At 35.3% G+C, this 26,541-nt stretch overlaps 2 protein-coding genes across 7 annotated transcripts in view; one reads left to right on the plus strand and one right to left on the minus strand.

The window, feature by feature from the left end:
- Window positions 1–11,077, minus strand: LOC123757861 (putative methyltransferase C9orf114). Of its 5 annotated transcripts, none has more exons than XM_045741752.2 (6): window positions 11,016–11,077; window positions 9,148–9,673; window positions 7,114–7,264; window positions 5,850–6,087; window positions 4,210–4,330; window positions 1–2,280 (listed from the first exon to the last, which is right to left on the minus strand). In XM_045741752.2, exons 1-6 carry the CDS (start codon window positions 11,016–11,018, stop codon window positions 2,093–2,095), a joined length of 1,227 nt encoding a protein of 408 aa, XP_045597708.2. In that variant the 5' UTR covers window positions 11,019–11,077; the 3' UTR covers window positions 1–2,092. The 5 variants fall into 5 exon arrangements, with proteins under 5 accessions (XP_045597708.2, XP_045597706.2, XP_045597707.2 ...); XM_045741750.2 differs by lacking the exon at window positions 11,016–11,077 and adding an exon at window positions 10,839–10,970; XM_045741751.2 differs by lacking the exon at window positions 11,016–11,077 and adding an exon at window positions 10,797–10,918.
- Window positions 10,961–26,541, plus strand: part of LOC123757860 (GRIP1-associated protein 1) — a 22,918-nt gene continuing 7,337 nt past the window's right edge. The window contains exons 1-15 of one of the 2 annotated variants that reach the window (XM_045741747.2): window positions 10,962–11,077; window positions 11,202–11,326; window positions 12,734–12,800; window positions 12,999–13,195; window positions 14,359–14,469; window positions 15,294–15,454; window positions 15,737–15,840; window positions 16,461–16,611; window positions 17,909–18,010; window positions 19,248–19,450; window positions 22,253–22,410; window positions 23,225–23,371; window positions 24,168–24,392; window positions 25,599–25,676; window positions 25,837–25,999. In XM_045741747.2, the coding sequence (XP_045597703.2) occupies window positions 11,288–11,326; window positions 12,734–12,800; window positions 12,999–13,195; window positions 14,359–14,469; window positions 15,294–15,454; window positions 15,737–15,840; window positions 16,461–16,611; window positions 17,909–18,010; window positions 19,248–19,450; window positions 22,253–22,410; window positions 23,225–23,371; window positions 24,168–24,392; window positions 25,599–25,676; window positions 25,837–25,999 (1,906 nt within the window). In that variant the 5' untranslated portion in view covers window positions 10,962–11,077; window positions 11,202–11,287. Of the gene's footprint in view, window positions 11,078–11,201; window positions 11,327–12,733; window positions 12,801–12,998; window positions 13,196–14,358; window positions 14,470–15,293; window positions 15,455–15,736; window positions 15,841–16,460; window positions 16,612–17,908; window positions 18,011–19,247; window positions 19,451–22,252; window positions 22,411–23,224; window positions 23,372–24,167; window positions 24,393–25,598; window positions 25,677–25,836; window positions 26,000–26,541 lie in introns of both variants that reach the window. The other variant, XM_045741748.2, reaches the window with a different exon arrangement.

The following is a 26,541-nucleotide window of genomic DNA, read 5'->3' on the forward strand; positions in this document are numbered from 1 at the left end:
TTTACAAATTATTAAAAATGTTTTATTCTCTAACCTCATGGTTCAGTTAATTACATACACAAAATCTTTAAACTGGGTTGATTATTATTCCACTAATCTTGTCCATTGTTTTGTTACTGCCTTGGTAAAGTTATAAAACTAACTCTCTGTATCTTTGGCCCTGCATGTGGGCATTGACCCATAACAAGTCAGCTTGAATGTTGGGTGCAGACAAGTGGAGTACAACTGCCCCTTGCCAATAAAATTCCTGGAGCCAAAAAAGGAAGATAGTTCAGTGCCCCCAAGAGACCACCTGTAGTACCTAAGAATGCAGGGTCCAACCAGAAGAAAGGACTGCATACCCCCACCACACCACCACTGGAGCCCAGTGCAAAAGGATCAACCATGGCCATTAGTCAACTTCCTCAAAGAGAGTGGCACCAGCCCACAGCTGCTTTCACAGGCTGATGCTCGACCTTGCAACCAAATCGAAGTGAGTACTCTCTCCCACCCTCATACTAGGTGATATAATCATAAAGTACAAAACAGTAACAATAATTGACAGAGGTATATTTGAAACCTGCAACTTCAAGAACAAGATGCCATAGATTCAAGCTAGGAAACAAAAGTGGCAAAAATATCTAAGAAAGTTTTCTTGTGTGAACTGAGTTGTAGATGGTTAGAAAGAGTTTCAAAGCATCATATAACAAAGAGTACTGGGAAGACAGAACACCACAAAAATAGCTCTCATCCCATAATTATACTTAAGTAATTAGACACACATTCCCATCCAAACTCTTTCAAATCAGCACATCTGTAATATATAACTTTGTCATGTCTACGAACATAATCCATTTCTCTTATACGTTATTAAATTCATAATGCTAAATTCTATATAACAGCATTTTCAAGCCACATGTTTATTATGTCAGGTGAACAGAGGCATCAGATGAAAGGAAATGTTGCCGTAAGTTTCTTTTTCATTGCAGGATTTGAACCTGTGACCCAAATGCAATGACCACTTAGTTGTAGGATCCTTCTGAAATACCTGGTATATTTGTTTCCTGTACAGTAATTTGAAAAAATTTCCAAAACTTAAGAACACCAAGTATCTAATTTAATATTAACAGACTTTCAATTAGCTAATAGTTTTCCCTCTGTCTTATATATGCCATTCTCCACAAGCCACAACTGCTAAAAATGAAAGTTTATTGCAATGAAAATGCCATTGCAAGTAAAGAGTAAAGATAAGTGATGCTGCCTTTTATTGCACTATGAATAGTGTATGCATAACAAATAGTTCAGTCATAAGACTGACAATGAATAACAGCTTCATTATTGCACCTAAATATAAATGTATTATTACTTAAAAATATGTTTCAAGTGCTGTGACTGTGATGAGGACCATGTTTATCCAATTTTAGGAACCACACACACATACACACAACACATATACATACACATATATCAGACCAATCCTAAAATATGCAGCTCCAGCATGAAGAAAATATCTCATCAAGCATAAAACTAAATTAGAGAAGGTTCAGAGGTTTGCCACCAGACTAGTGCCAAAACTGAGGGGCATGAGCTATGAGGAGAAACTATGGGAATTAAACCTAAAGTTGCTGGAAGACAGGAGAGTAAGAGGGGACATGATCACATCCTACAAGATTCTCAAAGGAATTGATAGGATAGTCAAAGACAGTTTATTTAACATGAGGGGCATAGGCACTAGGGGACACAGGTGGAAATTGAGTGCCCAAATGAGCCATAAAGACATTAAAAAGGATTTTTTTTTAGTGTCAGAGTAGTTAATAAATGGAATGCATTAGGAAGTGATGTGGTGGAGGCAGACTCCATATACAGTTTCAAGTGTAGATATGATAGAGCCCAATAGGCTCAGGAACCTGTACACCAGTTGACTGACAGTTGAGAGGCAGGACAAAAAAAACAAATTTCAACCCCACGCAAGCACAACTAGGTGAGTACATACATAAGTATATCTGTAAATATAGGCCTATACTGTACTTAGGTAAGTTAATGCCTATATTTGCAAATCTCAAATGCAAAATACAATTAATAAAATAATTAACATCTGTGATATTGAATCTAGCTACAGTTTTCCTTTAGGTACTAATTTATCTTGCAAAACACAAAGGCTGATGAGTACAGCCTCCTCTGTCCGTATGGTACGAGTCTGTTGCAGCGGACATGTATTATTGTAGTAATCAAACAGTTGAAGTGGTTCCGATGCCTCAAGTTTATTATCCGCATCTATGGCTGCCTCAAGCCCTTCCACCCCTAAAACAAAATATTAAAGTACTGTAAAGATTAAAACAATAACAACAGAAAAATAATAAACAGCAATGGCCAAATGCAACTTTTTTCTTTTACTATGATTGCAAAATTATTCAACAATGGCCCTCCAAATCTTCATAAAATTAATGATACCTGTACTTCAAAGTAAATACAGTAACAAAAAAATATAAATATATATGCAAAATGGTTTCACTGTCAGGTATCTCAGTGTGAATGGATGAAAATCTTTGCATACAAAAAATAGGGACCTATGCCGGCTAAGCTGTAAAAGGAAGAAGTGCCAATGACATCATTGACACAGTTCCATGAAATTTATTTTAATTAATTAATCAGTGGAGGAAATGCTCTAGATGTATCCTGGCCATTCAATCCACAGATGTAACGTGATAATTTAAAGTAATAATTCACACCCAAGTATCATCAAATATTTTTTTACACGCTAATCAATTGCCCTGCGTGTTATTTTTACAGACTTTGCTTATCCCAGGCCACAGTTAAGTATTTTGTAGTTTTGAAATACCCAATACTGAGGGGCAAAATATTTGAAAGCAGTAAAAATAGAGAAACAGATGAACTTTATCTCTGTTAATAGATGTGATTTTGTAAATATGTGACCATTAATCCAACCAAGTGTGTCAAGAGGGTTTGTGTATCTTAACAGCTGACATCCATTCACAACTAATCCATCACCTGCCTGCTGTCTGCTAGGAATACACCCATTGGGAGAGCAGGGAACCAAATAATGTTGGTATGGAACTTGTTCTCTGAACAATATAAACAAAATTGTTAGCTTATTGCAACCATCACTGTTATTAATATGGATTGATTTTCTTTCAGCTGTTCTGTTCCTAGCTATCCATATGAAAAATAAAACCATGCTACTGACATATTTTGACATGACATATTTTGAAGTCATACTGGTACCCAGTAGGACTGATGATATTTTAAATAATCTGGCAAAGGGGGTATAGGGACATACTGGGTAATCCATTGCAGGTCTATAATCATGTTAAGAACCCTTTCTATAGAGTAATACATGATGCTATATTGATGTCAGTAGAGAGTAATACATGATGCTGTGTTGATATGTTAGTAGAGATTAATACATAACATTGCATTGGTATCAACTAGTAGAGAATAACACATGATGATGGGTTGTTACGTCAGTAGAGAGTAATACATGGTGCTAAGTTGGTATCTGTTAGCAAATACATAATGCTCTGCTCGTATCAGTTATTAGAGCACAATACACAATGTTGGGTTAGCATCAGTTAGTAAAGAGTAATATATGGTGATGTGTTTGTATCGGCTATTAGAAAATAAGTCATGATGCTGTGATGGTATCAGCTATTAGAAAGTAATACATGATGCTGGGTTGGTATTAGCTATTAGAGAGTAATACATGGTGATGTGCTCATAGCAAAGAGTAATACACAATGCTCTGTTGATATCAGCTAGCAGAGAGTACTGTAATACATAATTCTGTGTAAATAACAGTTAGTAGAGATTACTATAGGATGCTGCATTGATATCAGCTATTAAAGTAATACTTGATGCTGTGCTGATGGTTGGCAGAGAGTAATATATAATGCTGTGATGATATCAGATAGTAGTGAGCAATACATGATGCTGTGTTGATATCAACTAGTACAGAATAAGACAAAGCTGCATTGCTATTACCTAGTAGAGAGCAATACATAATACAAAATTAATGTATGCAGTTTAGACTGTGCTAGCCAGAATTTTAGCCAATACTATGCAGTTGCATTGCCAAAGTAATAACAGAAAAACTTGCTATGTGACACCACTGCAAATAGCAAGTTGACAACATTATCTGACTATGTGATTGAACTAGTTTCTGGAGCTGGAATTTCAGAATGTGATATAACGAATTAATGAGGTAAGCCTTACCCCCAAACACAACGAGTGCATGAGAAAATGTGGGGTACTCTGTCTTTCGGACGTCGTCTCCTTTATCAGATGTCCCAATGAGAAGGTCATAACCATCAGGAAATCTGCTACCAGCCACAACCTTCAAAATATAAAACAAAGGCCTTAAAATGATGGTAATAATGTTATAGTACAATTACAAGAATTATTTCAAAACTAGCAAGTATTCTTAACAAAATTAATTTTAATATAGAAATTCTTTCTGGTAAATAATTTTTTGATACAATATAATTATCATACTAATAATAGCTTTGGCCACTAGTATTGCTTGAACAATTGACTTAATAATGTAAATAGAGGACAAGCGCATTAACAAATGTGTAAGATATCAAGGGTGATCACAGACTGCCACCCTTTCTCGGAAGGAGGAAGAAAGGGACCTTATGGTTTCCTGTTCAGCTCAGCCTCACCTTTTGGGGTGGGCCTTACCATTGGCATCTGTAACAGCAACTGTGTGAACTAGTTAAACCTTGCTCCTCCTGAAAATACAATGCTTGAGCCCTACACCACGAAGCAACATAAGCAGCAAGGCAAAAATAGGGCTTCATTAGGGTCAAAATTCTCACCCAATACCAGTTTCACACACATATGGATAAAAATTCCCTAACTGAAGGAATAGTAAAGGTTGAGTTGAGAGGGGAAAAATAAAATATGCACCACACCTAAAAAATCTGTAAATAGAAGAAACAAAATGTTGGCAAGAAACACCATACCAACCCCTCAAGTGGTCTTACAAAAAAATCTTGAAAAAGTGAATCAAACTCCATCCCCAGAAGAAAGTTCAAGGTGGAAGCCCAGTTGCAATAGGCATGAACTCAGCATGTGCCATGCAAACCCAGCATAATATAGAAACAGCTAACACCACATGTAGTTAAAGCAAACAGAAATCTCACAAAATCCTTGAAACCCGAAAAAAGTGAAACCCAAAGCAAGAGTAGCCACGTAAAGCAAAAACGTGAAATGAGGCCAACATGCATGAAAATGGAAGCTGAGCACCAAGGCATGGGCCTGGAATAAACTCCCAAGCACAATCAAGAGAGTTGTACAACTTGAAAGGAAATAAACAATGCTGAAAGCAATACTAAACAATTTCATGAAAGTTATTTCTTGGGCTGTCATCCTTTGTCAAACAATGACAGGGAAGGAAACTGAAACACAACCTGAGCAGATTGCTTAAGTCAGTAGCACATCCCACTATGAAGCAAACACAAATAGCATGGAAACACTATGGAGACAATTTTCTTAAGTAAAGTCCAGACAAATAAAACCCTCAAATTAACTGTCCAGTGCAGAGTATTAGCAAGCTGATAAGTGAACTTCAGGACTAAAAGTGAGGATAGCCGACTCCTTCAACCATGTGTGATATGACAAGGCTTTATCATACTTATATTAATATATTTTTGTAAGCTATTAATACCATTTGTATTTATATAAAAAATATTGCTACTGCCATACTCTTGTGGGAAAAAATTTGTGGATTTTAACAAAACAAAATTCTATATCCAATGAACATTTCATAATAAAGATTTTACTGCATTTAAAGATACTGAAAACCTAGGAAGGGAATTACTGTGTATATATATATATATTTATTACAATACCTCTGAAAGTGATTCTGCAACTCTGACAGTGTATCCCCAGTAATAGCCTGCTGTCAGTCTAGGCTCATCAGGCGACACAACCACGCCATATGGTTTACGCATTACTTGAGCTTCAGGCGGCATCTTCACAGTAACTCTCAGGCCAGGTTCCAGCTTTTGTTGAATTTCAACATCCACACCAAGACCAACATCCACATATGACTCACACTTGCTGCCCTTCTCCAAAACTACTCCTTCTCTGAAATATGTTTTTATTAAAAGGCAGTGGATTTCATAAAACTTTCTATTAATTATTACCCAAAAGTATACATTTATGTAATGAACTTATTCAGACTAAGAACATTATTAATTAATAGAAAACACTGTGCCAGAATGGCTATATAGCAATGAATATCATGAATTACTCTTAAAAATTTAACTCCTGACCATCTCATAATACAAACAATACAAGAAAATCCACAGGAGCCGTAACGAGGATGCAAACCTATGTGCTGGGTATTCCCAGATGCACACTCTAAACAACGACACCACGACAAACAAAATGTAATATTTTTAAAAATACAGCTATCCTTCTATGAATCTATCTATACAGTATGTCTGTCTGTGTCTATATCTATCTAAATCTATCTATATCTCTCTCTGAACTGAGGTGAAAATGGAGTGGGTTTAGAGGCGGTGAGAGCTAGTCATTAGAGGCGGTGGGAGCTGGTCTAAGAGAGTGGGGTCAGTGGTTATGGGTGATTTTGATGGGCATGCAGTGAAGGTGGAGGGAGGGGAGAGAATTATCAGGAGGAAGTGCCAAACTTTATCAATCAGTAATGATGGGGGAGGGGATGGAGGATTTACATTTATTTAAGCCTAAAAGATCTTAACTAAATAGTAAACAATAGATAATGTTCAAAGTAGACTCAATCAGGTTATATTGAGGTTATCTTGAGATGATTTCAGGGCTTAGTGTCCCCGCGGAATGGTCCTCGACCAGGCCTCCGTTTTGTTACACCCCCTTCCAGCTGTCTAACTCCCAGGTATCTATTTACTGCTAGGGAACAGGGGCTTCAGGTTGAAAGAAACTCTGCCCATTTGTTTCCGCCTCCACTGGGGATCGAACCCGGAACCTCAGGACTACGAATCCGAAGCGCTGTCCACTCAGCTGTTGGGCCCCCTTGACGGGCCCCCATATGTTAGGGGCACATAAACTATTCTTCCAAAAAACACTTTAACCCTAATACTGTACATTGATTCAATACACAAAATAGTAAATTACCTGTATTCACACCACTGATGAGAGAGTAAATGATGAGGAGAGTTAAGAGCATTAAGTACACCAACCATCCTCAAATAAGAATGGAATGGAAATAAATATTTCCGGAGGTACTGTGGACACTCTTGATATTCCAATAACATCCGCATCATTTCTGGACACAAAAAAATAAAACAAATATGAAAACTAAGGTGTAATTAGTATACCAAGAGATAATTCTATAAGCATAATGGGCTCGAGGCTTTTCAACACCCCTCCCTCTAAATGTAATGGCTGCCTAGGTCAAACTGGGAGCTGCAAGCACCATTAGCCTGAGTGATCAGACCCTCAACCTCCAAAGAAAGGTGTTTAAGAATCATGACTACATCATACACTACTTAAAAAAGTAATAACATCAACAAATTTGTATTTTCTGCGATTATTTTACCACTCCTAATGCATGCATCTCATCAAGATTGCAGCCTCCCTTCCATGTGTAAATACAGTTTAAAATAATTTTAAAATTCTAAAAGAAGTTGATAACACCCCTCTTGTCTCGGTTAACCCAAAAGCTGGATTGATAAAACATATCGTTTAATTTCGTAATCACGGTGCATTCGATTATTACATGCCAAGAAACTTTTTAATCAATATTTATACTCTTACTATTAACTTTCAAAATACATGTCAAATTTTTCATTAGATTATGCGCACAAAATATAAATTTGTGAATTTTGCACAGTGTACAACCTATTCGTGCACTGCCAGGAAGATTTTAAATTGCAATGTTTTTATAATTAGCTCTGTGGACTAATAAGAATTTTCTTGTTTTTTATCTATACTGTTCTATGGAATGGAATGGTTTATACTGTACATGCATATGAAGTGGTTTTGGGTGAGATACAGCTCTGCTTGGATCCAGAGGTAACAAAAAATGCCACTAGTATTGTTCTGGAACTGATCTGTTACATCAACATTACCTATATTTTCACATATTCATACAGCAAACATGTGCACAAGGTGAAACACGTTAACAATCAACTGTTGTATTTTCATAGCAGTCAAAATAATATTCAAAACGTGGCAAAAATACAACAAATAATGACAATCGCATTGTAAAAGATTTTTGTATATTCAAGCCTTTTAATTGAATATGAGTACTCAGTAACTTTTAGGATTTTTATGTTGCTAAGTATTCAATTTACTGAATTATGCTGACTCAAAATGTGTAGGGTTACATTCAGAGTACAGGTATTTTTAAAACTAAACAAACAAACTGTAAGTGCATTTATATAGTGTTTTTCAAACATTTTGTATCTCTTCTATTGCTTCAATGATGGAAATCTTCTAATCATTAATAATTTTCCAAAGAAAGTTTAAAGAGCTTTTTAACAAAGATTCATTGGACTGTCAACCTAGAGGATCGACAGCAGTTAAAAATTCTATGAACTCTTTCTTGACAACTTTCTTGGCAATCTTCCATCAGTCAAGTCATTAAAGTTGTAACAAATATTTGTATTAAACCTGTATGTTGTATATACCGTACTATACAGAACATACATACTAAATATATAAAAATAATGATTTCAAAGTATAAAGCCAAAGATGGAATGTGTGCAAGATTCATAGCAAGGTGAATCAAGGTGAATCCACCCTCACTGAATCAAAGTGGAAGAACTACAACATGTATTACACCACTGTACAGACCTTGCAGGAAGTAGATATTGAATTTTCATAGCCACATACATATCCAATTTGTATTCTGGCTCATGAATGTTACAAAATATACTTTACATGAAAATAAATAAATAAATCAACATTTTGTAAAAAGAAAATGGTGGTAAGATTATAAATTGGGATCTATGGCATGACCACAGTCAAATGAAAAGGATTTGTAATATATTGGAATTTATGGTATGGCTATATTTTAATGAAAAGGAGTTGTATCAAGCTGGAATTCACGGCATGACCATATACTAATAAAACAGTAGTTGTAACAAATATCAGAAAAATTAGTTGGTAATGTGGTTACTGAAAATCCTCATCAATTCAACATACCTAGACAATCTTTAGTATTACTGGAAGTAACAGAAGCAAATTTACGTTTCCGGCTACGGTCATCATATACCACAATCTCATCAATGGAATATATATTAGCAGCTCTTGCAATCTGGCCCACTACATACGTCCTAAGCTCATCCTTGATGCAAGTTTCTTCTAGGATAGATGCAGGCACAGCAATACTTATGGTGTAATTGCGAGGCTTGTTGGGGCTTGGTATTTCCTCAAAGCTGCCTTCCGAGAAATTATCCTTTTTTGGTTTATTAATAACACTCTTGTCTTGAAATTTTCCTTGTCTAGGAGAATTCCACTGTCTAAATCTAGATCCATCATCATTATGCCAATTTTGGTTTTGTTTGTTTCTTGTATAAAGGGTCTCACCACCTGCATAGTGGGTTTCACCACTCATCTTAGTCTTGAATGAATGTGCTTCATTATATTCTTCTGAATTGTCATTAGAGAACTTTCTATGTCTCTTAAAACTATCATTATCATGGGTTTCCCTGGCAGACATCTCTGGCAGCTGAAACACAGAAAATATATATTTACATGTGTTTAATAAGTTATCTATAAAAACATAAATTGCACTCATATAAAAGCACTCCATCATATTCAACTCTGAAAACTTCATATCATCTACTAAATCCCACTCCTACCGACATTCAGTTCATGAAGCCTAACCTTAATTAGGTAATGATATATATCCTAAAATGTAAAAAAAAAAAATGTGATTTACATAAATTCTTAAGGCTATGCATTTTTTTTTTAATTTTCGAGTTTTGTTCAGTGATGTAACACTGCAGCTAGCTGTCTGGGACACAGCCTTAGTATAGGTCTATAGTTTCAAGAATTTATACAGTATATAATTATTTGTAATTAATTACACATCAAGAAAGATCATAAATAATATTATTTTAAATTGGCCAACAGGTATGTCACAAAAGGCTTATTTTTTTTTACACTATGTATATTTGGCCTTACCACATCCCACATAACAAGCCACCAGACCAAGTTATAGACATTTAGCAGTCTGGTAACTAGACAATTCTGCGCCAGTTTCTAAAGTACCTAATTGACTTTGACTGTACTTTCATCTTTTTTTTTTTTTTTTGAGATATATACAAGAGTTGTTACATTCTTGTACAGCCACTAGTACGCGTAGCGTTTCGGGCAGGTCCCTGGAATACGATCCCCGCCGCGAAGAATCGTTGTTACAACCAAGTACTCATTTTACTGTCGAGTTAAACAGAGGCTACAGTTATGGATTTGCGCCCAGTAAATGATACGAACCCATGACAAAGCGCTCGCGGAACGCCAGGCGAGTGTCTTATCACTGCACCAACATGTTATAGTCACATTAAGCCAATGATCCTTTATATCACTAGTATCCAGTACTTATCACTAAGCAGTACAGCAGGCAACTAGAACGTGATCAATTGAACTAATGTAACATCTCAGCACTGAACCCTGCACTTGACTCAAGCACTGTGCAATACCGTACTTGCATACAGATTCATGGAAGCACTGCATTATGTGGCTACTGGACCAAGGCATGCTGCACGAGATAGGTTAATATATGATACAGGTGGATACATTATTACTATATTAGAGGAATGCTCAGACAGTTCTTGTTATATTACACTAACAAATAGTGTAGCAGGTGAGACAAATGTTGCAGCATGCTGTACCTGCTCCACGCCGCCTTGTTTACGCGGGCACGGGTCGAATCGTATATAGCCGTTTCGGATACCGTCGGTTCAGTACACAAACAACCCGTTCGTTCAATATTAGCCGTAAATTCCTAAACTGTTAAATTTTAAAATGTGGCTTGAAAAAATCAAGGCAAAAAGGGGAGGGGGGGGTACCATTGACAAGCCACCGGCTTCCTGTTCTCGTCGGCCACTAGTGTGTTAGTAGTGACCCTGAGGTAAATTTTATGTCGCACGTCGTTCTTCTCACCTCCTTCAAACACTTGTGTGTTCGTTTATACCTATGCTTTATATTTTACAATATAGTCTTATTTCATAGTTTAATCAAATAATTTTCCCCAGTGTGTGTGTGTTGTTCCGCTCGACCTGAGGAATATATATTAGCGTGGTAGTCTGCGGGGACGGTCAGCTGTTGAGGGTAAACAAACATGGCCAGCCTCAGCCCTGATGACTTTGGCAGACTCCAGGTACAAATTATTAGTCATCACTTTTGGCTCACTTTTTCATATTTATATCGGCAGATGCAGCTTGTATTTTAATATGTGTGCTTAGTTTGGAATCCTCTCAGACTTCGTTTTAGTGCATATAATAAAGCGACTTTTTCGATGCGTAATTGACTGGATGACTTTTATAGTGGTTACTATGGTAGTTCTTAATTTTTCTACATTATATAGTTGCATACCTTGAACTATTTAGTTCACATTTGATCATTGTTGTTGTTATGTCAGATTATAAGAATTCCAAGTGAACATTCTTAAGTGGATCACTTCCTGCATTTTTTGGCTTGCCAATTATGCAAGATGGAATTCAGTACAGTTTTTTCTTCTTCACATTTAATTTGTTTTCGTTATTGGATAAGATCTTAAGGCCTTCCACCCACTCCAACCTTAGCCAAATATTGCTGGATATGTTGGCTTGTGTATATAATGTTTTAGTGTACTGTAATTATTGATTGTTTTAAAAATGCATTTATTTGATTAGTTCATTTACTTAACCTCCAAGTTCTTTTTCCTTATAGGCCTAAAGCTCATAATTAGGATAATTTCTTATGATTAGACTTGAGAGGGCCTATTTTGTGAGTGACCTTGAAACTGATTTCAGATGCCATAAAATTTTAAGAATATTACATGATCAATGTGAGAATATTACATGATCACTATGAGAATATTACATGATCAATGTGAGAATGTAACCTGATCAATGTCAGAATATAACCTGATCAACACGAAGATATAACCTAAGTTGCCTTGTTGTTAAATGATGGATGGTTCCCAAAGAAGTGGAATACTACTCTGATTATTTCTTCTTGTTCTTATGTTTTGATAAGGTCAGTGATATTAGGACTATCTGCCTCAGCACATGCAGATCATGTATAAAAAGTACTGTATTCACAAAGCTTTTGACATGAGTTTATAGGGATAGACAATTTTTCTTCCATTGTTGGGGGCAAAGAGATTATGTGCTTTGTGCCACCAGTTGGACCTGCATTCTGCACACTATTACCTAATCCAGAATAATTTCACTTTTTATTTCAACAATGTTGTAGGCTGAGTTGCATACAAAACTAGTTGTGGCCCAGTGAAGAGGATTTCATCCTTCAATCTTCTGACATCCTTATTTTTAACTGTCTTCTATACAGTACTTCCATGCTAAGGTGTGCCTCAGTTCTCTGGATTTTGCTATGTAGTTTAGCACAAGGTCTTGAGTTATGCACTTTTATTTGTTATCTAACTGCTTTCAGTCGTGTGTGTGCGAGATAGCAATTGCTTATTACTAATATAAGTGGAGATGTAATTTGACTTTTATATAGTTAGAGCTGTGACAGACAAATATTCTACACGAGCAAGAATTCATAAAAGTATATTTGATTTCAGACCCAGCTCTTAGAATTACGAGAAAAAAATTACAGCTTGGAGGACAGTCTACGCAAACACAAAAAGGGTTGGTTTTGTAGAAATTGTTTAAAATTCACTGACTGATCTCTGGTATCTTTCTTAGCCTATTGATAAAATTTTTAGTATTGAGTAGAATGAAATATATTCCGACAGTGTTGTGGGTTAAATAGTTTTGTGATATTGTGTTTTTACATAAGTAGTGTTTAGTGCTGTACATTTTACTGTTTCATTGTGGTTCTTTAAGAACTGACAGACACGAAGACAAGGCTACAGAGCTTGGAAGAAGAAAATGGCCGCTACCAGACCTTGATTAGGACATCAAAAAAGGCATCAGAGGTTGAGCTGTTAGTTCGTGATAATGGTTATCTTCGCAATAAATTAAGAGACCAAGAAGAAGACTTCAGACTTCAAAATAATACACTTTTACAAGAGCTGTCACGAGTGAGTAATATAAATCAATTCATCTTGCTATACAGTACAGTATATAAATTTGTATTGTAGTTTCTAATTACAGTGGCTCATTACACTGTCTCTTAAGTGGTTTTGATTTTTTTTAATGTGCTCACTAGTTTCATAATTTTTTCTTTACACTTGCATCTTTAATTTTTGTTTTCAAACAAATATGATTAGGGTATATGATGTATATGATATAGTATTTGATGATCTCTTTGATATATGTATTGTTTAGTAATCACTAAGGGGATTTTTTTGCTTAATAAATGAGAAATTTTAATATTTAGTTTTATGCCCCAAAATATTAAAAACTTATTTTTATTAGATATATTTTTAAGATATATTTTATAATATTTTTTATTATAATATTTTTTATTAATATTTTTAAGATATATTTTCTCATCTTTTCTCATATTTTTTATCTGCCGAGTTGCATGAAACTTATACACCTTACAGAACGTAAGCCTGTCTGTAAGGGTGCAAATTTTGGAGGAAATTGGTTGATGTCAACTTCAAACTCGGGTGGCAGAATCTTTAACTTTTTTATTGTCAAGAAATATAAAATTGACATTCCTCTTTCATTTTTTTTTCAATTTACATGAAATTTACACCTTATATGTAGAGTTTACGTCTCTACAATCTCTATAAACACTTTATTCCTAAGTTCATTTATTTATTTTATTAATATTTGTAAACATGAAATATTGGCATATATTTTTGGGGAACTTTGACTAGTATTAGTAAAACTAAACATATTTTTGATAATCCCCCTTATACAAATCCTTTATTATATGCTAATGTGATAGATGAGTGTCATAGAAATGATTTCATTTGAAACTTGTGGTTGTAGAGAATTATTGAAAATGTGTAAAATACGTTGGGAAAAAAAACTCCCTTTCTATTTAGGGTGCTATACTGAAACGTAGAACAGTTGCAGCCCTTTTTATATACAACTACTGTAGTAATAATAATAATAATAATAATGATAATAATAATAATAATAATAATAATAATAATAATAATAATACAATAATAATGTCTACAAATTTGCTTTAAAATTTGATTAAAGATGCAAGTTTTTAACATGTTTTGTATCTTTATATGTAAAATTGTTTGGCAATCATGTATAATCTTAAATGTGACTTTATCAGTTGGTTGGAGAAAATGAGCGATATGAAAGGCAAGTGGAAGTGCTGTGTGGTGACCGGAGTGGCAACCAGGCAGCCGATGGCGATCATGGCTCGACTGATGACTCAAAGGAAGTAAGGCAACTGTAATTTTTATAAATACATATTCATTTAATTAAGGAAAAAAATATTCTAATTTCTTTGTATGTTTATGTGTGGTTTGTATGTATATATTTATATAAATATGACAAAGTCTGACCACAAAGGAAAATAAGATAGGAAATTCCTTAAGGACATTTGTTTTAATCAATGCATCTTCAGAAGAATGAACTTTACAAGTTCAAATTTGAAAGTGGTGGTGAAATTTCTTTAGAAAGTTTGATAATACTTCTAGCCACTTAGAAATTTTCTTTCAATCTTTTCCAACAGATCGTCAATTTAAGTCATTTTGTCCATTTTATAATACCTCCTCTTACTCCTACATATTTTAGCTACTCTTGCTGGCAGATGATTTTTCTACTAGCAAATACAGTAATTAAATAGACAAAAAATTAGCACAAAAATCCTGGAGTTAACATCGGTAGTACAGAGGAAGAGATCACTTGATGTGGAGATGTCCAGTGTCTGTAGGATTGGAATACCAACAAAAATTAGTATATGTACTGTGTAATGTGCTATTTATACTAATGTAAGTTTAGTAAAACTTTGCAGCTATTAGTGAAGAAATATGTTCAGCTGAATTATTATTATACAGCATGATGTTGATCTGCAATTCATGGAAAAATGCTGTCCCGTACTTGGAAAAAGCAAGCTGATAAGCAAATTTGTACATTTTTGAAAGGTTTTTATTACAAGCAGATCCAGATTTTAGAGGTCCCACTATATTTACAGTATAGATTCAGAATGAATTTGTGAGTTTGTAAATTTGAGTTTGTTTTGCTCATGCGTATTTCCTTTAGGTTTTACGTCTCCGCGGAGAGCTCACAGCAATGGAGAAGAAGTTGTATGAGACGGAGAAGCATGCAGAAGTAGAATGTCATGCCCTAAAAGAAAAGATGTCTTCCTTAAACTTGCATATCACACAGTTGACCAATATTCTGAAGACACATTCCATACCTGTGTAAGTTGGGCTTGAGAACCAGTATTAATTGTGCAGCTTTTAACCATCACATGATTATTTTGTTCTGTCATGGAATACTGTATCATAAAGCATAGTTAAAATTTCATGTTATCAATTTTCTATACTTTAGCTATTTTAATACAGTACAGTATTTAAATGTTTGTAATTTAGTAGAGATGTATTGAAAACCGAAAGTATTTTATACGTTCTAGATTTAAACAAAATTAAACATTGACCAGAAATTTAAATATTTATTGCAAAATAAGACTTTTTATATTTAAGTGACGAGGGTGAGATCAGTTTAGCTCAAGGTGGAGGAGTGATCTTCAAGAAACTGACACTTCAAGATGACGATGGTCTTGAGACACACTTGGAGGGACCTAGTGGTAATTATATATTTTTGTTTGAAAACCATTCTCTTAATATTTAGTAATGAATATTCTCCAATTATAAGATACTTTGTGGTTGCACAGTAGAGTATACCATACATGGATCCTGTTACTGACTTGGTTATTTGGTGTTCTTCTACCTTATTCGTGAACTGCACTCTCATTCCTCATCTTTAAAACTGTTCTCTCCTCCCTCGTCTTGAGGCATCATCATTTGCCTAATAAATGCTTGCCCTACCTTTGTGATCCCCAAGGATTCTTATACTGTAATATAGCTCATTTTATATGTTTTAGTCATCCATGGTAGTTCATAATTTTACTCTTGCAATCAAATTCCTGGTACAGTGAAAATTAACAATAAAATAAATTAGGTAAAGCAGTGGAGCAATAAACATTAAGGTAAAGGCTTTAGAGGTGAATACATAAGTTCACCATTGATTAAGTGGGAAGAGTTGTAGAACAAATTTTCAATGAAAAATGTGGCAAATATTAATTGAAAGTAAATTGAGTCATGTTGAAGGTAATTGATATACAAAAATTTTAATTATGTAGTTGGGACAAACATGGTGGTATAAGCTTTAAAATTTATGAATATTTAAAGTATTTTGTGTTTTTAGAGACACTTCAACACTATCAAGAGAGAACTAGCCAGTTACAGTGTGAGGTGGAACGAGCATTTGACCAGCTCAAGGGGGAAAAGGAATTGGTATTGAATTTGACTTCAGAGAAGGTCAAATTACAACAGGACCTAAAGATTGCTGATGAGAGGTTAGTTTTTTTAATTATACTCAGTTACTCCATATACTAGTGACCAAATATGCATTACACTGTAGTTTTATAAATGTGCCTAATGGCTTTGCAGTTTTGATTGCTTGTTAGTGAAGCACATTATTAGGTATGGGCTTTAATATTGATGCTATATATTTATGTAGGGTGAAGCAATATATATTTATATACTGTATATTCAGTGATTTCACAGTTACACTGTGTGCAAGTTTTAAGTTGAGTCCAATGTACAAGTTTATTCTTGTATCTGATTTATATATAATTAATATATATTTCCTTTTGAACCACTGTACTTAAGGCAAAACAAGTACTGTAGCTTATGTTTTAAAGAGATTGAGGATGGGGTTTTAATTTTGTAATTTTACAGTAATAGAGCAAACCCATGATCCAAAAATTATAGTACTTAAAGCAACCATTGATTGAACATATAAAAATGGAACTTCACCTTCCTCTTTCCCCCCCATCCCCTCACCAAAAAAAAAGTTACTAGTTGTCTTACTCCGTTACCTCCCTTCCTACCATCCTCCCACCCAGTCTCTCTCCTGACACCCAACAATCCACGCCCTCTCCCCCTCAATCATTCGTGGGTGGCCTTTTTCATGTAGAATAATGACCGAGATTGAGGCTGGTTGCTTGACGCGACTGCCTAACAGACTCCATGCCTTACTGAGGTTGTAGAACATATTGAGAATGCCTGCCTGCCTATGCCTGCTATACAACAGCAATGGCAGGGGAAGGTAAGTAATTGTCAGAAGAAAGCACCAATCCATTATGAGTATAGCACTTGGAAGGGATGATGATGATGATGATTTAGGATGGAATGAAGGAAAAATGGTGCCCATAGGTGAAGGAATAAATATAAGAATTGTGTAGCCAACGGATTTAGAAGGCAGACGTCAAGGAAAGCCACAAAACAACTAGTGTGCTACTGACACTAACTGTGCCAACACTTGGATGTGAAATTACCTTTGAGTGTAAAGAGGATTAGCTCTCTTATGAGCATGATCACAGTACTGCTGACTGATTAGCACAAAGTGTACTCTTAAGTACTATTATTTTTGAATAATAGGTTGTAATGAAATTGTGCTGCTAGTTGTACAAGTATTTAAGATTATTCATACATCAACCATTTAATGACTACATTTGTAGTAATTTTTAACCATTGGTTTTAGACTGTAATGTATGTTTAAATCTATAAAGCCTTGTTCCTACTGAGACCTCATCATTGAGGGAGTCAGCCACATGACTAGTATATCACTAGGAAACCCTGCTTCAATAGGTTAGCACAGGCAGTGGCCCAAGCTGCGCAGAGTAGTGAGCACGACCAGAAGCAGCAGCAGGAGGCTGAGAAAAAACTGAGGGAAATGGAAGAACGATTAAGGTAAGTCTTCACGCTTATGCCTTGGTTTTGTAGGAATTCTAGGAGCTTCCCAGCGCAATTTAAATGTGATCACCGTGTGCCAAGTTAAAAATAGGTTTACCTTCTATTATCTAAATAGGATTGTAGAGCCAAATATATTTTGCAGTGTATCTGTTATGTTCTGAAAGCAAAAATTATCTTAATATTTGTACAATATGAATTTTGACCTTAGAGTACATTAAACCATAGGTGTCGATGAATAGATTTGTATATTATAATTTGATAGCTCAAGTATATTTGCTGAATACCTATGTAATGCTCATAATTGTGTGGGGAACCGAATAATAGCAGGGTTTACTGTATATACCTGATGTTGGAACCATGAACTAGTCTTAGATGGAGATTTGAGCTTTTACTGTCCTGCAGTTTACCTTTTACTACAGAGACAGACTTTTTTATGTACTCCATCCAAGACCTTGATAGTGTGCATTAAATACACTAGTATTACTAGGACAAAAACAAAGCAGTTTCACTTGCATTATTTATATGGTCAGCTGGTAAGTTATGCATAGCTACTAGTTTAGCAAATGCAGTTGTGTATTTCAGCTGTAGAAATGGTTCCTCTTGGATTCTCTTTGATGGAGTTTTGTACAGTATTACTGAATCATGAATGAACCTTGAGGGACTCATGAGTCTCTCAAGACTTGCCTTTTATTATTTTATGTGTTGTTGTAAAGTGCACTCATCTACTCTGACACCTTTCAGCTTATTTTATTTGAACTGCTGAGCTAATTTGATCAGATAAGGCTTGTTTGTTGTAATAGCAAATTTCATTAAAATAGTTATATATATGTAATTAGTGTTATGCTAAGCAATTTACATCATTTGAGATCTTTCATCAACAAATAAAAATAGGACATGGCTGCTACAACAGCTAAGATTCAAAATGCTGCCAGATCATTTATTTGGCAAGTTTTTTTTATCAAAAAGGATTTTCTTTGTGAAACTTTTGAATATAATAGAATATTTTTGTGATTGCTCCAGGTGAGTGATTTATGTTTATTGCTTGTTCTTAATACTACATGTGTTTGTCATTTATTTTCTCATACATTTTGTTCAAGTTTCACAAAGTTTATAATATCCTCATTTGTAACATTGTTTGCAAATTTTGTTCAATGTTTTTGTGGTTCATTACCTTGCATATACAGTGCTGAAGTTATTATAGTTGCAAATAACATTGTCATTTCTTTAATTGTAGGACAGAGCTGGACGTAATGCAGACATCTCTTGAAGAGACTTATAATGACCTGGTGCATGCCAAGTCCAGCCTCAGTGAGAAGACTGCACACTGTGAAACTCTTTTAAAGTCAGTGGAAGAACTGAAACAAAAGCTGGAAGCTTCAGAGAAGATGGTACAAGAGAATCAGAATCTTCTTACGAAAAAAGAACAGAAACTTGAAGGTATTAGTTGAGAGTACAGTAATTTTAACTAACCTCTAAGAAATGTATGGCATTAAGCACACCTTACTGAGCTGTAAGGTGTGGGTTAATATTTAAAGGTATTTGTCTCAAGTTAAATACTGAACATTTATTGTGCTTTTAATATTGCTCTACTTCTGTTATTGTATATTTGCCTTTTTATATACAGTAGTTACTTCCTTGGCTAATGCTGCACCCATATGGAGTCATGCTCTGCAAAGTTAATAATTTATAGTGACATCTCAGTTTGAAAATAAATGGTAAGTTATTATTTGATGGTTAATCCTGAGATTTTAATTACAGTATATGTATTATGTGACTGGTGACCAGATAATCCATAAATATTCTGGATATACAAACCTTAACTAAATCAGATATAATCTCTCCTTTATGCAAACAATCTTGTAATTATCTAATCACCCATCTTAAAATCCTGAGATTATCCATTCTGGAGACCAATCAGTCATCTTGGAGATCAGTATAAGGCTGGTGAGGCTTACCCTGGTGGCCATAGGTCTGGCGGTGTCATTCAGTAGCCCAGCTGAAGCTCTCAGTAACCCTGATTTCTGCATTGAGAGTAGTGAAGTTTGGTAGACAAAACTGATTAAATTTTGTCCAAATTACCTAAAGGTCTTGGTTAAAGTAGTCCAGATAAGTAAGCTCTTAGAGTATTTATTAGGATGCCTGTAAAGACCTGGAATAAGTTAAAACTGCTCATAAACATTCAAGGTTATTAAATTTAATAATCTCCAGTAATTGGCTGATAGGCTTATAATTCCAAGATTAGCCTTATGCTTATAACACAGGTCGGTATTGGCTCTACTCTGTCCTTTACCCTGTTCGTGAATATGCTTACTGAAACTTAACCGAATTCCAAAGGACCCCAGAGTACACTCTATAGCCGTGTCCCACCCCACGTGGTCTTAGTCGTTCGATCGTCTAAGCTTCTACAGCCACGTGACGTCGTACTAGGTTTTCTAGCAAACTCAAGGGATCCCTTTACGCTGCCACCACCAGACCATTAACCAGAAGCATCAATTAATTGGGGCCTGGACTGATTAATCGATCATTAAAACCTTGGGGCTTGATCCCCATATTAATTGGAAAAGGGGGAAAGAATCTACGTTAAGTGTGGGAATTATAGCAAACAAAGGGATAAATGAACTCGTAAACTTTGTTAGGCTTGCGGCCCAAATAAAAACTCAGACTCGTGGAGACTACGTGACAAGGACATGAGAAACCTGAAATGGAATTAATAAAATACAAATAACAAGCTAATTATTTATTAATGCAAGTCTAAACAACAGCTAAAGGAAATATCACTCCCTATTCCTTAACACTCCCTATCGAGGCATGAGATGAACTATTTCCCTATACAAAACTATAGCAAACTATACCTTTTAATATGACCAGCTGATGTTAGGCTGATCTCTTTAGAAAGGCGGGTTGATGACCTCCAGTTGTTGACCAAGACCACACTGAAACTACCTTCCTCACTGATGCCAGAGGGGTATTTCTATGCCAGGTTACTAGTTTACTAGCAGGGTTTAACAACTAATCTCTGTTGCACTGAACAACCCAGATGGTTGAACTCTTTTTAAACTGAAGGTAATTGCACAGGCATCTTAGGGTAAAGCTAATTCCAATTACAATATGGCTATTTGACCTTTGAGAATACTAACTGTGGAAGGCTTTGGTGACCCTTGACCCAGGGTTGCCAAAACCAATTCGCGTCAAAGACTAGTCCTAACTAGTGACGTCACTGATGGTGACTTACTCAGTATTCCAACAATTGAGAATACTCTTGATACTTTAACAGGAATACTATTGAATACAATTTCAATGAAGACTTGAATTTCTCTAAGTTACTGAATTCTGTAAAATAATTCATTATACGTTGCTTAAGACAAAGGCGCCGGCCATTTTGTAATCTTGCCCACTAATCCCAGGAGAGAGATCCCATGCTCCCCGTGTCAGGTTAACTACCGCCTGACTCCAATTTTTGTACAAGGGCGTATACCACTGCCTCCTCTACAATTACTTATTTTAAAACAGCTTCAGTTGTTACATGCTATTGGATATAGATTGTTTGCTGAAGGAGCTTTTTCTTGTATAGTTCTTTGATTATGTAAACCAGTTGACATGTCTGCTAATAAACAAGAATCTTCAGAATTTTAAATCAAAATTAAAGGCATATCTTTTTTTTTTTTTTTTTTTTTATATATATACAAGAGTTCTTACATTTTGTACAGCCACTAGTATGCGTAGCATTTCGGGCAAGTCCTTAATTCTGTGTTCCCTGAAATACGACCCCTGTGAAGAATCGTTTTTTCAACCAAGTACCCATTTTACTGTTGAGTTAAAGAGAGGTTACAGTTAAGGATTTGCGCCCAGTAAATCCTCCCCAGCCAGGATACGAACCCAGGACAAAGCACTCGCCGAACACCAGGCGAGCGTCTTACCACTACGCCACGGAGACTGCTTTTTTAGAGCTTATGATGCTAATGCTAATATTGTTACTGTATATTCTAAATTGTATATTTTTGTCTTTTAAAGTTACTGTAAGATACTCAAATATTTTGTGAATTTTTTCAAAAGTACAACTGCTCAGGAAACAATAAAATCCTGAATTATTATTATTTATACTGTAGTGGCATACAAGCAACAAATGTACAGGTATTGCCATCAGTTTAATTCCAAAAATGGCTATACAGTACAGTGTTATATTTTCATAGACAGAAATATATATTACAAATTACAATTTTGATATATAATTTTTTTCAGACATACAGAAGAACGTGCTGCAACTGACAAGTGAAATTACACACTTGTTAGAGCAGAAAAAAACATTTGAAAGAGAGAGAGGAGAGCTTCAACAAGAAATTGCTGACCTGAATGTAAAATTAGATTCACAACAAGCCCAACTTATTGAGCAAACGAAGGTAATATTATATATTTGTAATGCAAGTGGTACACAACACCACAATATAGACTGCAAATTGGGTTACTAATAGACATCATTTTCAACACTGAATGTTCATTCACCAATATCTAATGATTAAATATTTATATTTACCATGAATTTTTGCTCATTTTCTATAGAAGTACATTTTTAAAGTTTTCTCCTAGAGGCTACCAGCTATTTTTATTATCAAATACTTAAAAACCATTATTTTACATTTCTCTAAATTGCATTTTTACATTTTTTCTGAATTTCCCTTTTTTCCAGGATCAATGTGAAATTTAAAAAGGGCCATAGAAACTAAATTAAACACCTGATCCATGGTGTGATAGTAATGTTAAATATGAATTTAAACCTAACTGAATTGGCAGTAAATAGTAAAACATAAGATTATGCTAAAAATGAGATAGAGGGGTTATGGAAGTCATGCAAGTACAATTGTTGTTATCAAATGTAATTCATGAGGCGCACTGTCTACCTGCACTCATGAAATGATGGGGCGGTACTGTCATTTATCTGTTATGTTATATAGTGTGAATTATGTAACAAATGTCCAAGTGATATTATAAAGATTTAATACTTATGATATTCTTTTACTATATTATTATATTCATCATTTTTACTGTGCTGATACCTCCCCACCAGCCCCATCAACCAGGTATCCCCACCATACAAAATTGGAAAACAGGATAATATAATGAATGAAAAAATGAATATATTATACAAGATGAGTAGGAAAATTTTTCTTTGACTGTAATGCATCAGTCATTTAATATTCACTTTCCATTGTTTAGTTGGCCGAGAGTCGACGGAATATCATTGAGGAGATGAAGGTTCACATGGAGGATGAGATACAGCGACATAAACAGGAAGTGGAAGATATATCCGTCCGCCATGGAGAAGAGATTGCAGTTTGTTCTACTGAGAACCAGCAACTGAAAGTAGGTACCACATATCTTAACCCCTGGGCTGCACCCCTGTTTATATGATGCAACACCCTGGTGCATGGAAAATAAAACAAATTGAAAACAAGATTTTCCTTCTAATTTTGTTAAATGCATGTAGCTACTTGTGGCCCCATGTAGCTACTATGCTGATATAGTTTTAAATTATTATGTGCCATCAGTTGCAGAGTTTAGGTCTACCGAGGACCACGAGCTAGAACCTGGTCCCCCCTCTAAATAGGTGCAGAGTACAGGGGCATGTATGATAAAATATCAACGATAATAATAATAATAATAACAATAATAATAATAATAATAATAATAATTCATTGTGTTGGTATTTTCATACATGTTAGGCTTTTCTCAAGGTCCCCCCTTTCCCCTTAAGGTCAAATTACTGACCCCATGCAGGATGCAACCCCACAACAAGCTGACTAACTCCTGAGTACCTACTTACTGCTAGGTGAAAGGAAATGTGCCCAACCACTTCTGTCGTCCCCGGGATTCGAACCCGAAATTCTTGATTGTGCGTCATGAAACGAACCCGACTGTACTACCGGAACCCTATATCCCAATAAATGTCCGAATCTTAATCATGTCTGCTACCCACCAGGAAAAGATTGTTGTGTGTGGTGTGGGGGTCTGGGTAAGAATCAAAGCAAGGAGTACCACCTACCCCTACACCATAAATTAATTTAATAATTAAAGCTTAATTCTTCAGTTTCATAACAACTAAAGCTTTCCATGTTTATAAGTTTATTTCTTAATTAATGCAAATTTATTTCCAATTCAGAACCAACTTCAGGATGTTAACAAAAAAGTAGATGAAGTTATGAATCTCAAGCAAATTGTCATGTCTTTAGAACAAGAAAAGTACAAGATTGAGACTGAAAATCATAGGCTCTCAGAAGATCTAGTGGCTGCTCATAAATTGATTAAAGAAGAAATAGAAAGGGTAACGGTAGAGAAGATTCAGGAAATGGAGGACCTAAAATATAAATGGGAGGAGGAGAAGAAAGTAAGTAAAGTTGATCTACTAATAGATTAATATAGAAGGTATGGTGTTAATCATTTGAACACGGTAGAATGGTCAGTTGAGAGGTCATGCTGGGCTAGTGTGAATCCTGCCAAGAAGGCAGGCTGTATTCTTTCCAGTTCATTTTAAGCTAGTTTTAGACTATAAACATGTCTTGACTGGCTTGTCATAAAATCCAACTGGTTACAAAGTATGCGACCAGATGAGGGGGGGGGGGGACACCTTACCAATGCTCACTTGGTCTGTGGTGTCGAATCTAAGCCTATGAATGTGTTGACTCGTAATTGTTTCTGGTCCTTCCACTTTGAATGTGCAAGCTTGCATTTGGTGGGGACTTTGTTTGTTAGAAATATATTGAAGGCACATCTGTCATTGACTCTACAATTTTAGAGCTCTAATAATCTAGTGTGAGGTCAGGCTTTACTGGTAATCAGTTAATATATTACACCATCTAAAGAAACTCTTGATTATACATTGACAGCTGCCATATTTAATTTATTTGCTGATCTCTTGCATTTTTACTAAATTTTTTGTCCCTCTCTTTTTCTTGGAACTCCATCCTTATATTAAAGGAGAAGCTATACCAATACAGTATATAGAATCTTGACCAAACATTTCAGACGTGTTAAACTATTGAAGGAGCACATGATACATTTTTAATGAGCTGTACACTTTGGCCTGACAATCAAAGAGGTCAAGCAGTTTCCACTTATACATAAACAATAAAAAATGTAAGATACAAGTTGAAAATAAAAAATAACATATTGAAAAACTTAGTTGAAAGGATAAAGTGAAGGTGGAGAAAATGGAGTATTCCTTCAAGTAGAGTTTTAATGAGTAGCCAAAAGTATTAGTCATCACTGGAAGAGAAATGAAATGGTTACCCCACTTATTTCTTATGTAGTAGTGCTTATCTATCAATAATATACAGTATCTATAAATTAACTTGGTATCTTTGTATTTATAAATGATTGTCTCTTTAATGTGGCATTGCAAAATGCTCTGATTAGTTTGGTACTGTTCTTGTTTTTGATTAAAGAAAATTTTGGAGAATCAAGAGGTATGCTGAATTAAGCTTAGTAAATATGTTTTGACAACAAAATGAGAAATTCCACTTAGAACTATTCTGAATTTTCATATAAATAATGCAATCAGTGCCCGAGACAATTTTATTTTTTATTTTTTTAGGATTACCAGACACAGCTTGAAATCAGCACTATACAGCATCAAGAAGCAGAGGAAATGGTAGAGGTACTGAAACGAAAGGTGAGATCATTACAAATGAACATCATTAACTGAAGCAAAGATGTGAAATTACAGTACTGTTATAAAGATTTTATATAATTAAGATAAAAGTTAAATACATAGAAAATATATGCTTCCCATTGATCTATACAGACAGTGTATCATATGTTTTAATGACCAGGTCATAGATGGAGAAGAAGAACAGCGAATTCATGAGCGCAAAGGTATGACATTGCTGAAGGACTTGAAGAAGCAGCTGGCACTGGAGCGAAAGCGTGGTGATCGTCTTCAAGAGAAACTTAGCCAGTTACTGACTGACCCCTCCCAGCTAACAGCCATTACAAGTACGTTATATGGTGAAAGATGTTTCAGACTTTGATGCTTAATTTAATTTACAAGTACTGTACAGTATATGATTTTGTTAATTGGATACAGATAACAAGAGTGTTCAAATGAATTTGCACATCTAGTTTAATTTTTGCTTAAAGAAGTCCGATTGCACTACATTGGTTCACTGCCTGACCCTTGATAGACATTTAAAGTTGCTCGACATTGGGGTTCTCGAGGTCTGGTCCTTCATGCAGTTAACGTGTGGGGGGTGTATAACGTTCTTAAGGATGGGTTCTCTCTCTCTCCCACCCCATTTCCAGTGAGTGGATTGTCAACGATGTGTTCTTCCGTTGGAGTTTGCCAACTTGTCATGGGCGATATTCAGGCTTGGGGGGGGTTTTGGCATTCTAACAGGGCTCTGGCAGTCCAATACTGTACCTGTACTAGTATTTAGTCAATGTTCTTGGACCCAATCAATCTTTGGTTGCTTTCGACCATGTTTCCCAGCCTAGGTTTTCTTCATCATCTTAGTGCTTACAACTCCTCGTCCCTGCTT

The sequence above is a fragment of the Procambarus clarkii genome, chromosome 40 (assembly GCF_040958095.1).
Source record: "Procambarus clarkii isolate CNS0578487 chromosome 40, FALCON_Pclarkii_2.0, whole genome shotgun sequence".
Lineage (NCBI taxonomy): Eukaryota > Metazoa > Arthropoda > Malacostraca > Decapoda > Cambaridae > Procambarus > Procambarus clarkii.